This window comes from Adelges cooleyi, unplaced genomic scaffold (assembly GCF_023614345.1).
Source record: "Adelges cooleyi isolate 19-005CV unplaced genomic scaffold, UGA_ACOO_1.1 ACOO_flye_CR_arks_rails_tigmint_CR_PRNA_651, whole genome shotgun sequence".
Taxonomy (NCBI): domain Eukaryota; kingdom Metazoa; phylum Arthropoda; class Insecta; order Hemiptera; family Adelgidae; genus Adelges; species Adelges cooleyi.
The window spans coordinates 4,749,221-4,763,842 of record NW_026096352.1 but is presented as its reverse complement, the minus strand read 5'-3'; the positions used below and the strand labels follow the sequence as shown (position 1 = coordinate 4,763,842).

At 27.4% G+C, this 14,622-nt stretch overlaps 1 protein-coding gene across 1 annotated transcript; it reads left to right on the top strand.

Moving 5' to 3' along the window:
* Positions 1 to 3,381: 3,381 nt before the first annotated feature.
* LOC126844498 (E3 ubiquitin-protein ligase TRIM56-like) lies at positions 3,382 to 14,194 on the top strand. The gene is made up of 4 exons (XM_050582746.1): positions 3,382 to 3,544; positions 3,964 to 4,085; positions 5,618 to 5,852; positions 13,762 to 14,194. The coding sequence occupies exons 1-4, from the start codon at positions 3,496 to 3,498 to the stop codon at positions 13,878 to 13,880; spliced, it is 525 nt and encodes a 174-aa protein (XP_050438703.1). The 5' UTR covers positions 3,382 to 3,495; the 3' UTR covers positions 13,881 to 14,194.
* The last annotated feature ends 428 nt before the right edge of the window (positions 14,195 to 14,622 follow it).

Genomic DNA, 14,622 nt, shown 5'->3' with positions numbered 1-14,622 from the left:
ATAATTTTTTAATCTCCTTGGCCTTATGCTGTAACTGGAAGCTCCATATAATTTTTTTTTTTTTAATTATAATTCAACACCTAATCTAAATTTATTCGGTACTTCAACGAGACATGAAAATGATCTTTTGTGGTTGCAGACTCGGCTGAAAAACTTTTCATTACGCTTTTTTCGGTTATGTGCCAGAGCTAAGACATGAAAATGTCAAAAAGCGTTACCAAAAAAGAAATAGGGTGGGAATAGGGTTGGGGGTGAGAATTATCCGGTACATAACCGAAAAAAAGCGTTACCACACGGAGATGGGTTGGAGGTGGAAATAGGGGTAGGAGATTAGGGTTGGGGTTGGGTACAGGAGATAGGGGTGGGAGATAGGGGTGAGTGATAGGGAGGGATATGGGGGTGAGTGATAGGGATGAGAGATTAGGGAGTAGGAATAGGGTGGGAGATAAGGGTGAGTGATAGGGACGGGAGATAGTGGGTAGGGGATAGAGATAAGATATAGTAGATAAGAGATATGTTATACGTTCAACGTTCAAATTAGAACTAAATAATAAAATCAAACCACTTTAAGGGCCCAATTTCTCTATGAATTGTTTTAAGCCAGATAATAAACACTACAATTTTAGCCAGAAACTTGATTGTACATAATTTTTTAATCTCCTTGGCTTATGCTGTAACTGGAAGCTCCGTATAATTTTTTTTTTTTAATTATAATTCCACAGCTAATCTATATTTATTCGGTACTTCAACGAGACATGAAAATGCTCTTACGTGGTTGCAGACTCGGCTAAAAATTTTCTGTTTTTCGTTACGCTTTTGACATTTTCATGTCTTAGCTCTGGCACATAACCGAAAAAAGCGTAACGAAAAAAGCGTTCGTTACAAAAGCGCTCGTTTCAAAAGAGTTCGTTACAAAAGCGGTCTTTACAAAAGCGGTACAAAACCGTTACATGGGTAGGGGTGGGAGATAAGATATATGTTGTACGTTCAACGTTCGAATTAGAACTAAATAATAAATTCAAAATAATTTAATTCTCTATGTTAAGTTACTTTTGGCTAGATAATAAACACTACAATTTTAGCCAGAAACTTGATTGTACATCATTTTTTTATCTCCTTGGCCTTATGCTGTAACTGGAAGCTCCATGTAATTTTTTTTTTTTTTTAATTATAATTCCACAACTAATTTAAATTTATTCGGTATTTCAACGAGACATGAAAATGCTCTTTCGTGGTTGCAGACTCGGCTGAAAAACTTTTTTCGGTTATGTGCCAGAGCTAAGACATGAAAATGTCAAAAAAAATGTAAAAACAGTCACTGGCAATGTGAATAGTATAAACATAAGCTTAGATTAAAAAAGTAAAATCTAGAACAGGTTAAGTATTAAACTGATACAGACAAAACCAGCTGAGTTTGAATCAAGTATGTTTTAAAATAAAAATTCACTAAAAGTTTTACAGAAAAAGCCAGTACAGTGGGAAAATAACAGTCTTATATTTAATGAATCCCTGGAGGAAAGCTCAATTCTTGACAATAACCGTTGCCCCTAACGTTTTAAGACATCGGCAACTCAATTCTCTTACGTGTTATTCCTCGGACTACACAGGCCTCCTTCAAATTCTTATTTTGTCCTTTGGGGCACAGAATTTAGGCAATCTCCATCCAATCAATTCCGGCCACATTTTTTCGAAATTATTCAGCGGCATTCTAAACATTTCTTCTATCAGCGCTAAACGCGTAAAAGTCACTTTCGACTCTGTCGCCAATGCCTGCCTCACTTCAACTTCACCCTTAGAAAACGGTATCGCCGCCTCCCTTCTTAATACATTTACTTTACTGTCTGGGCGTCATTCATCTGGATTGAAGTGTTGCTAAAAAAGATTTAGGATGGTTTAAATTGTTTTATACCAATTGGTTAATTTCGCCTTGGCATAATCTTAGGCCCAGAGGGCTAACAAATGTTGAGAACCGCTAGTTCAAAAGGCATATAATATATCGTTTTAACTAAAACAAGAACGAACAAACAACAAGGTAAGCTATAAATATCTGGGAGAAATTGTGTCATGTACAAACGATAAAGAATGAACAACCTTGCGTAGTGACTGGTAAATCGAGACTATAAACTATTTCAGTTGGTAAACTAAAATGAGCAAATATTCTTTGGAAATTATTAATAACTTGTTCCACATTGGTTTTATTCATTAATTCAATATCAATAAATTTAATATACGCATCAATTAAAAGCAAAAAAATAAGTTTTCCAAAATAAGAAAAATCAATTGAAACTCATTCAACAGGATTATATTATATTTGTTTAGGGCCACTTTGATTTCAAAATTTCTTTTGGTATATTTTGTGTTTGACAACAAATCTCACACTTTTTAACGGGAACGGAAAGCGCTATTTATTAAGGGGAAAAGGATAGGCAATATTTGATAAAAATTTATCTAGTAGCCGTTTTTAATATGCCGGACTAATTTTAAGGTGAAAAAATATTAATCTATTTCTTACTATGAATAAGAAACGTTTGAGCATTTAATCAAATTTTAAATTTTAAAATCAAATTTGTAAAGGGTTAAAATTCAAAATTGAAAAAAGTGCCTTATAGGATCTCAAGTAAACTTTATGACGAATTCATATCTGTTTTCAAATTACTTATCGGAATACTGGTTGAGCCTGTGCGATGGAACAAAAAATGTATGTTATATTGACTAAAATGGCTTTTACTCATAGACAAAGTGGTTTAAATTAAAAATAATACCTTGAAGCTAATACAAATTAACCGGTAAATTTATTGACATGGTCAAAATTTATTTAAGCCAATTTTTTCTTAAATATTGCCTATACAAAACTCCTTAAAAATGGTCTGTATGGAGCCCTCTTAATGAAATGTTTTATTTATTTTTAGAATTGCAAATCTCCCTCTAAATGAAACTCATACTTCTAGGCAGTTAACGTAAATGGAGAAATTTTATATTAAACTCAATTAATATCAAGCCAATCAACAACTTTGCATAACTTTTATAAAACAAAATGGTGTCATAGGATATACAGTGTGTATTGGTTTAAACCATTAAATACATTAATCTGTAGTACTACGCCACAGTTTTGTATTGATTTCGGATATCGCGGTCATTTGGTGCCATGTATATACATATAGTAGCAAACTCACAAATAGGAAGCGAAAATACAGTTACGATCAATAGAGTATATTATAATATGTTTAGATATAATAATACAGGTGTGGGATATCGTTTCATTGGCTATAATTATTATTATTACGGTTAATTTATCATTGGAAAATTGAAAATTCCAGTGGACATTTACCTGCGGTATTCGTTATCTCAGACAACCCGGGATAATAATAATAATAATACCAAGCGTTGCTGTCATACACTTATACCTCAATGCAACACTCCTTGTCATTCGAATAAAACCACGTTGTCGCCAGTTGCTCTGAAAGTCGTTTCGATCGATTTTTTACAAATCTTAATATGAATCGTTTAACTGAAAACCGTGCTTCGCTGCCCGCAGACGGCTCAGGTATGTAAATATTTAGTTAATGTAAACAGAACAAGTTTTAATCGATATCTGATCCTTAAAATAACATCTTTGTTTCACGGTTTTCACAAATATTGTTGTTCTTCTGGTTAAATATCATATTTATTCATAACAAGTAACAACGCTATCAAAGTATGTTTTAAATTACATTCAACACAATAATGTACAATTTTATTTTTTAATTTCGTTTTTAAAATTTTTACTGCAACTATGTATATTTGCAGTTTTACAAAAATTAATGAACATAAACGAGATAAAAATACGTAATAAAATTCAAAATTTAATTTTAGACACAATATTATAATAATAATATGGTACAATATAACAACAATATAGTAATTACATTATAATTATTATGTATGATTTAATAATATATTAATAACAATTATCATGTTTATTAGGTTTACATACATGCATGCATGGTTTTTCAAGGGAAGAACTGACAGAATTGGAGAAAAATTTTATCAAAAAATTGTTAGACGACTACTTTTCTTGTGCCATTTGTTTGAGCGTAATGCATAAGGTAATTATTTTTATTTTTAGAATAATATGATATATCTTAGAAAGCTTTAACATATGTTTAGTATTTGCTATTTCAGCCCAATTTTGCTAAAAAAAGTGAAAGGGGCCTAAACACCGAATATATTATAAAGTCAATATTATTTTATAATATAAAAAAAAACAATATTGAGGGTGCTAGATTCAACAGGGGCTTTTAAACAAACACATATTGGGTTTATGACTATAGGTTTTGTTATTTAAACAACAATATTATTTAATTAATAATAATTGAATAATATGTTTTGAAATGTTAATAAAAGACCCAGTTTCTGCGGATTACTATTTTTAGTAGAGTTATATTATATTTTTGTTTTATTACGATAAACAAATTCTCTAAAATACATTAAGAAAAATAATTAACTTTTATAATCTTTTATTAAAACTGTAACATTTTAATGCAAATTAAGAAGATTAAAGTTAATCGTTTTTGAGTAGATAGAATATTACTAAAAGTTCTATAAAGATAAAAAGATATCGTTGTAAAATTAACGCTTTCTCAGCTTCGCATCAAAGCTATAATTTTAGTTTTGTAATAACATATTTTAAAGAAAATTATGTTTTTAATTAGAGAGCATACCCAACCAATATCCCTATTGTTGTCACTTTTATTTGTTAGTAGCGTATTTCGTCATGAATAATACATTATTATTATGGTTGTGGTTGCAAATTTTTTTTAATTTAAGATTTTAAACCATGTTTTTCAAAATGCTTGTATTATAATAATTTAATTTAACTTAATTTGTATAGATATTATTATAACTAATGACCATTATTTAGAGTATATTAAGACTAGTCCGGTTGCGAGAACAAATATTTTGTTTATTTATTGCATTAATTTTCCCTTAAAAAGCATAACAATTATCCATTGAATGTAAAATTAATTAATTAATTATATAAGCTTAAAACACTTTTTTTTATTTTGTTTTTAATATCTACATACAATTGTAAAAAACCCATTTGAGTGCGTCCACTTCATAGATACAATATGTATACATATTTCATTTAATAATTTTAGTAGCAACGCCCCCCCCCCCCCACAACTAAATTTAATAAATAATAAGTAGAGCTTGTGCGAGTCGAGGGCGAACAACGTCTGTATCACAAAACGGAATATATTGTGCAAACAAGTTTTCAATGTGGCCATATAAATCGGGTTTCCAACATTTTGTTTTTTTTTAAATCAATAAATATTTTGTGTCGAACGATTTAACTTAAATTATTTTGGAAAAACCCTACATTAAAATAGCAATTTTAATTATGTTAAATTAGTTGTCAAATTAGTTAAATTATACAATAAAACGAATTATGAAATAATAATAAGGCATGTTTAAATCAAATAAAATTATAAACTAAAAAACGGATTCTTAATTTAAACAGATTACGACAAAAAGAGTACTGAATTACAATTGATGTGGCAGCAATATTAATTAAAACAAAATACAATATGTTCCAATTAGATATTTTATTTTAAATGATAGTTTAAATTATTTTTAGCCTGCAATATTAAGATGCGGTCATACGTTTTGCAAGGATTGCATTGGCAATTGTTTTACAAACTCGCATTACCAATGTCCTATTTGCCGAAAGTACGCCTTTGGATTAAGCGACATCACTACATCACAACATATAGAAGAAATGATTAACGGTCTGACGTCAAAAATCATGCAAAAATCAGGGGTTCCAGTGGTAAAATCTAGCAGCACTAACAATTTAATAAAATTGATTACAGGTGGGAGAAAATAAATATATATATATATATATATATATATGTTTTCCTTATTTTTAATTTTTCGAAGTTTTATGGTTTCCACCTTTCAATTTTTTTCTTAAATTTTGACTGGTCGATAAACAGTTTTGAATAATTACTATTTAAATGATTGAAGTTTTAAACTTAGGACGTGAGAAAATTTAGTGCGGTTGAGTAACTATTTAAGAACATAATTATTAAAAACTAACCAATCTAACTTTTCAACAAATTATTCTTAATTAAAAAAAATAATTTAATACATTAACATTGCTAAAGATAAAATTTATAAGGTTTTAGTACATAAGGGTTGGAGTTATATTTTTGAACAATTTATCTAAATTGGGTGAATAAAATTACTTGAAAATAAGTATAAAAACCAAGTACTGTAAAAACCAGCACAGTAAGAAAGTATTAAAGTGAGGTGCAGTGTCCACAGATTCGCATCGCAACGTTTATTTTAAAGTGATTTTATCACTTTCAGTTATAGTAATACATTTTCAAATATAGTAATTCTTGAAGCCCTTCTTATGACCTCTCCGCCACTAATGTGCTCCGTCACCACAATGCCCTGACCCCACTGTGCTGGCTTTTTTATATTCTTGGTGTGAATCATAAAAACTCGCACTTATGTAGCATATCGTTTAGTTAGAAGGCATGTACGTTTTAAAATAAAACATTCAATTGTTTTTTGTTTGATATTATTTTTTTTATGATACATAGCAGTTAAAAAAATTATTTATACATTTTGAAAAACTTGTTATTGTAATAGGGTCACAGCTGATATTTTTTTAGTATTTATTTTCACACTTTAGTCCTGTTCAATACATAAAAAAAATATATAAATAACTCCTTCTAGGAGTTAAAATAAATAATTAACTTAATGGATACATGAAATAAATACTTTTTAATATACATTTTTTAAAAATTAAAAACGTATAATACAAAATCATTGAAAAGTGATTTTATAAAGCAAATGTAATTTTTAAAAACAATAAGTTGTGAGTATACAAAATGATTGACATTGTTTTAAAAATGCAATACATGTTCTCTCTTATTCATTAAATATAAATATGATACTATTCCTTCTATCTACAACATTTAAAATATCTATCGTCCTATCTTTTTTAAGTTTTTATATATTCTTGCTGTGAATGATGAAACACATTTTGTATTTTTCATATTAAATTATCGTATAGTTTAGAAGGTATACACGTTTTCAAGTAAAATATTCAGGTTTTTTTCTATTCATAAGCGATATAGCCATATAGCTATGCATACATTAGTTCTAGCAATAATTACTTTTAGCATCCATAGGATTTTTTTTTTGTACAGAAATCCCACCTGAGCTAGTTAGTTAGTTTTTCAACTTTTTTTATAAGTTCAGTTATTTTAATATACGCTCAAAACCTGCTTCATGATATTATGCTCTTTAAGTTGAATAACCCTGCATGATGTCATTTGGGTAAGTAGTTCTTGAGCCAACCCGTTACAAAGATTCTATTTACACACCTGTATGTATTATATATTATGTTTTAACGTGTTTAACTGTTTTACGATTAAAACAATACCATACGAAATTTTACGAATTTGTTATTTTGAAAACAAGTGTTTTTTAGCATATTTTGTTTTATTGTTTGTATAGGTACCTATTCAAATGTTTAAACTATTCTCTTGCATGTCCATAGAACCCCGGTGTTCCAATAATTATAGCGAATTACTATTTTGTACATTAAAATACTAATTAATCATTAAAATAATTATTATATTAAATTGTTCTAATGTAAACATTTATAATTATTACTTTATATTACATTTAATTTTTTTATATAGAAAATATATAATAATAATATTTTCTTTGACAAATTAAATTAATATATTAAGAGATCAGAAACTATAAACACAATAATAAAAATTTGTTAACCAGTATACAAGACATATGCAGATGACAAAACATTTTTTTAAGTATTATAATTAGTTTTTATACAAAATTTGTTTTTGTTATAATATTTGTAACAATATGGTACTGTCATGTAAGCAAATTCAGACGTTCAGATTAATATATCAATACATCAATATATCGATATCTGTATTTAGATCAATACAGATTTCTGTATTGTACAAATCAAATTATGTTCAATTTTTATACAATGGCACTTAGAGCATTTGTCAAATTCACTCTTTAGATATAAACTAGAATTAAAAATGTCAGTTAAATACAAGTAAATATTGATTAAAATTATTAGGGTCATTAAATATGTATATATAGACTTACATTCTAATAAACACTTCGTTGCGCGTCTATAGATATATATAAAATCATTGTCAATAATGTGCTTAAAATTGTATTTTTAGTATTAGAGTGGATACGGTTACGGTTGATCGTCCGTCTATAATAATTTGTTGCCACTTAACAATATAAGGAACATATTTTCATATGCCTGTTGTTTGATGATTCACTCACACATAGCAATCTAGAAATTGACTACCATCGAAGTGTAATTTTCCCCTTTTTCTTTCTTTTTTCTTAATAAAACTAAAGTTGAACTACAGATTTTTGAGATTTTAGAGTATATGTTATAGGCCCATATAAGATCCATCTTTGCTATATTTTTTAAGCATTTAACCCTAAAACTTCACCTAGCGTAGTAAAGAGTAGTAAAAGCATAAAAAAGAAAAAGAGATGGATCTCACATAGACACACACACAAAAAAAAAAAAATAATAAATACGTATCGAAACTAAGAAACTTTAGTTTTGTATCGATAATCATAAATCAATTAATAAATAAAGAAGATATAAAAACCTATATTTTTAAATAATTTTCCTTATTGGTAAATTAAAAAAATATGATTATTAATAAAATCTAAGTTTAATAAAATGTGATTTTATATTGAATCTCTGAATCGCCTGAAAATCATTTCTTATAAAACATCTGTAACTCGATCAAAAATGAATTTTTTCAATATCGTTTTTATCAGTATTCATATGATTTTCCATTCTATTAGGGAAAAATATTAATTTAAACAGATTTTATTTTTACTTGTCAGTCATCACTGGACAAATATTATTTATTTATACTACCATAATAACGTATACATTTCTTAAATATTTTATACATAAGTACTGATTACTGGCATGCACTTCCTTTAATCTTTTAATAACAACTAACGAATTTTCAAAATTTAAATATATATATTAGGGTGGTCCTTAAAATAGCTTTGGTGGAATTTCAACCAGGACGCCCCTTAAATCGGTTCAAAATACATAAAAAATGAGCCACCAAAAATGTTGGCTTTTAATTTTAAAGTTAACACGTGCCTGTAGCCACTTACTTTTTGAAGGACTGGACAGTTTAAGTCTCAGTTGAGTTTTTCAAACAAATTTTGTTTTAAAAATATAAGTTTTTTTACGCTGAAAACGTCGGTGAAGTCAGATTTTAGCGGTCAAACTTAAAAGTAAAAACTTAATTTTTTTCAAAATTACCATTTTTTTTAACACTTATATTTTAAATGTTTAACATAATTATGAAAACGAAAATTAAAAAATTTACTTACTTTTGAAGTTATAAGTAAAAGCTATTAAAAAAAAAAAAGGTTATTATGACAAAAAATAAGTTTTCTGTGTAATTACAAAAGATAGTTCGATCGTTATAAGTAGCGTATCTATTATATTATATAATTTACTTTATTTTATTTTTGTTTATTGTATACATATATTATATTGTTACTTTATATGAGTTAAAATTGTAAAATGTAATTGTCAAAATTTATATAATTAATTCCAGTACTTGACATCTTACAACACAAAAAAAACTGCCGTGAATGCTAAATATATGATACTTACGAGTATAACGGTCGAACTATATTTTGTAATTATACTGAAAACTTCATATATTTTTTGTCATAATAACCTTTTTTTTCTTAAAAAATAGTTTTTACTTATAACTTCAATAGTAAGTAAGTTATTTATTTAGGCTCATTTTACATGTATTTTGAACCGATTTAGGGGGCGTCCCGGTTGGAATTCCACCAAAGCCATTTTAAGGACCACCCTAATATATATATATATATATATATAAATTTGATTATTAACTATTTCGAAATAAGACTAGTTAATTACTAATTAGTAGTTTTAAAAAACATTGTAATTTTTATCTTTTCAGTTTTTTCTGTTAATTTAATTTCCTTACAACCAATTCATTTTTTATAAACTTCCCTTTCTTTTTTTTGCATATACACACCATACTCGAATTCATATTAATTAATAAAAAAAGTTTATTCATTAAATAATTATTAATAAACTTGTATTACTTAATACATTTTTATTTTCAACTCACACGTTAAAAAGACACAACTCATATTAATAATAATTATAAGTAAACAAGTAATAATAATTATTAGTATCTTTTATCTGTCATCCATGTACTAGCCCGATAACTCAATATTTAACGCTGTCAACTGAATTCTACATAATATACGGCGGCCGGGCGCGAATTTCCAACTATATCAATACCGGCTTTAAAGTTTTATATCAATATTGCTTTTAGCGATTCGAGGTTACTCGTATTGTCAACCGATGACTTAATATTTATATAATCTATAACCTTCAATTGTCCAACATATCAAGTTATACTAATAAATACACAAGCTATAAAAAGACAAATTTGCAGGCAATTGGAAATTTTATAAATAAATTGATTTAAAAAAAATGTGAGTTGTAAATGTAATAAAAGTAATTGTATTTAATAATGACACCACTTTTGATTCAATTTTATTGAATAATTCTAAAATTCTTGTTTTAAAAAAATTGTGTTAAAAATAGAGATATGCAAGTATGCGTGGAATAAGATATTGAACATCGTCGATCGTGAATAAAATCTAGCAAATTACTAAACATAAACACTTTAAAAGCTATTTAAGATACAGGTTGAACATTTAAGCTTGTTTCAAAATGTAATCCTCTCAATCAACCACTTTGTATTAAATGCAAAATTTTAGAATGTAATTTTAGCAAATAATTGTGATGTTTAAAGACCTTCTTTATGGAATTCTGTACTATTTTTTTGCCACCTTAACAAAAAAGTTCAAAAATACAATTTGTATTTTTACTGTTTATTTAAGCGTCTATGATATCAAAAATGTAGACCAAATTATTCAATACATTTTGTTAAAGCATATTAATTTTCCCTGCTTATTTAATGGAATCAAAAGAGAATGATTTTCGGAAATAATTCCAATTTCATGTTCGTATTTTAAATTGTGTTAGAAATAATGTTAATACTGTTTTGCAGATAAAAAAGTTGTAATATTTCCTCAGTATAAAATATCAATCCAAGAATAATTGTGTTTTGATTATAATCAACTTTTAAAAAGTTCATCCTGTGGTATTTTTTTTTAGTTACTTCTTGCCAACTTGTATAGCATTTGTAAGTAGTATGCACGTTTTACCATGCGTGTTTTGTGTCATTTTATGCTAACGTAAACATTTAGCATATGTTCTATAGGCAAACAATTTTGTGCGTTATGCATTATAAAAACATATTCAGACATTCTAGTTTTTGGAACGGATTGCACCAGTAGTACATTTTCAATCAATTTCTTAACCCTAAAATCTAAACGATTTAGAATGTACAGCATCCTAATAATTTCAATTTTAATTGCGTTTGTCGTACGGACATATAAAATGGAACGACAGTAAGGGTCAGTTCGCCACCATAGTGTTCGAACATACTTGGAGACCCTCTCTAAGTCTGTTCCAACAATATCTAGTGTGGCCATAACCTTCCAATAATAAATGTTTACATACACATCTCGCCACACTTATATACTATAATAGAGGCCATATGTATAACTAATAACACCAAGAATAGGTCGCATTGAGCTTCTATCTGCGGCGCGACGGTGGCGAACTGGCCCTTACCCTAGTTCCATTTTGTATGTTTGTAATGACAAACCCAATTAAAATTGAAATTACTAAGGTTGTTGTACATTCTAATCGTTTAGTTTTAGGATTTAAAAATTGATTGAAAATGTTCTACTTGTGAAATCGGTACCAGAAACTAGAATGTCTATATTTTTGTAATGCACAGCGCACAAAATTGTTCGCCTATAGAACATTATGAGCATTATGCCCGTATGCACAGTCAATTTATCTGGCCCATAGTACATATGTATTGGTCATTTATGTGATTGTTAACAATTAGTTCTCGTTGCATAGTCGTACTTTGGTTTTTTCAATAATAAAACATAATTGGCATAATTTGCTAACATTGCTTTAAGCGAGTGGTTTATATACATATTATTTTATTGGTTTACTTTATGTATATTTTAATTAGGTATTTGTGATCCCTTTGAGTTATATAGTGACAACCATTTTTTTAAGCTCTATATCATTTGTCTAAAAGGTTTGTTCTTGAAGTTAGAATTAGTTGAAATTAACTATAGGAATAAACGTGGATTACCTATTCCTATTGTTCTACAGTTATTGACTACACTTCGTTTTTTTGCTACGTCAAATTTCTAGCTAGTTTATTTTCGAAATAACTATGGCCTATACAGCATCTTGTGGTGATTCTTTTATCATGGGCTACTCAATATCTAATAGGGATTAATAAGAAATGTCATTTTTTTTTCATACTGTTTTTATGTAAAGTTATCTCCATTTTTCACATTTTTTTTGTTCTTACCCCCCTACTAACTTAGATTTTTAATAGCAACTTTTGAAACTTAAATGGTAACGCATATATTTTATTAACTTTTTAATTGGGATTAATTTACTAAAAATTTGAACTGGTTGATAACCAGTTTTGGACAACTATTTTTAAAGTTACAAGAGTTTAAAAGTTAGGATAGTAGGGGAAGTGCGGTTGGAAAGTGCGCGCAGATAAAAATAATATTACACTCCACCTTCCCTCCCTCCTGCCAAAACTTGAAACTTCAACAACTTCAAAAATTGTTATCCAAAACTGGTTATCGACCAGTCAACATTTTAAATACATTATTATCAATTTAAAAAGTTAATAAAATATATACGTTACCATTTAAGTTTCAAAAGTTACTATAAAAAAAACTAAGATGGGAGGGGGGCAAACACAAAAAAATGAGAAAAATTGAGATCACATTGTATAAAAAAATGTAATTTCTTATTAAATTACATCTTGACAAAACCAATAGCTTCTTGCTATCGCCTCGAAGCTAAAAATATTCGTTTTAAAAATTGTCTCCTATCTTTTAAAATAATGTGATTTGGGAATAGTTAACCAATAGCTCTGCACATAGATTTATTATTATATTATGTATTAGTTATAAGCGCTACGTAAACAAATTAAAAATATTACAGGTCGTTATTTTCATTCATAGCATGGATTTTTCAAAAATTGTGCTTATGTCTCCAAATATTATTTTTGGCCATTAAAACAATTTATTAAAAATCAGTTTCTTATGTAAATTTTAAACTGGGATCTCCGTAAAATAGTTTAGAAAAATAAAAAAATTGGTAAAAATTCATAGAAAAGTCGAAAAAACGGAAAATTATCTTATTATTATTAATATTACACACAATTTTTCTAACTATTTTGTTTACTGTGGTAGTTTTTCCCGTTTTTTCGACTTTTCTACCAAACGTTCGGTTTTGGTGTTTTGACCCATTACATGAATTACTATGAAGATATATTTAAAAAAAAAATCTATACCTATACTGTATTCAATTTTTTCTTGTACAACCAATAATTTGAGGAACTATTTGAACCAATTTGTTATTAAATATCATCAAAATTATTTTTATCTCTTATTCATAATAACTTATTAATATAACTTTAAATTTTTTGTTTAACTTATTTAACCTGCTAAACATACAGTTTAAGTCAAATAGTTATTTATTGTTTTATTTTTCAGTAAATGAGCCAAACCGACCGATAAGGAATCAAAATGACCCTACAAGCCGTAGACCAGCTCCACAACAAAGTCAGAATGCTCGTAGAACGATTTCAAACCGTCCGCCCTGGAGGTTTTAACAAAAACTATTGCACGACTCTTTTTAAACTATTTTAACCTATTTACATTATTAACATATTATTTAATTATTTTTATTATTATAGTTTTATATAACATAACTGTTCCTCATTTATACATATTTATCACTTAGGGATTTATCAATCAACGGAATTTTTTTACTTAGACCCGCAAATATTTTGCATTTCTTTTGATTGCCTTAAATTATAGTGATTTTACTTTTTTATACTTTTTTGGTTTTTAATATCATATATTTTTTACATATTATATAATTTTTTATAACATTTGAATAGAAGTATTATATTTAATGATATTTCATGTGCGTTTCTTACGTTTGTAACATTCTATGTTTTTCGTCATCTTTAATATCATTGTTGTATTACCTCCAAAAAAATATTTATATTTATACGGGAATATTTTAATACTATGTTGATAATAAAAGGCAGAAAAGACCTTTCAGCTTATCACTTATAAGTTATAAGACGTATGGTCTGTTGTAATTTTTATTGCCATTTTCACAATTTTACCAGTTGGGCTTTGCATTTATGTACAGCTTATCCTATATTTTTAGTAATATTAAGTTTAATAAACTAAACAACTTAAATGTCTAATTAAGTTTAACTTAGAAATTTAAAATTGTTTATCCTTATCTATAATAATTTTATGGTTGTTAGAATCCAAAAAACTTAGTAATAAAATAAGACTTTAAAATAAAACTTTAGTATTAAATAAGACATTAATAAT

Coding starts and splice junctions, on each gene's coding strand:
- LOC126844498 (XM_050582746.1), top strand. CDS start 3,496: ATGAATCGTTTAACTGAAAACCGTGCTTCGCTGCCCGCAGACGGCTCA. Junction 3,545..3,963: donor GCTGCCCGCAGACGGCTCAG/GTATGTAAATAT, acceptor CATGTTTATTAG/GTTTACATACATGCATGCAT. Junction 4,086..5,617: donor GTTTGAGCGTAATGCATAAG/GTAATTATTTTT, acceptor AATTATTTTTAG/CCTGCAATATTAAGATGCGG.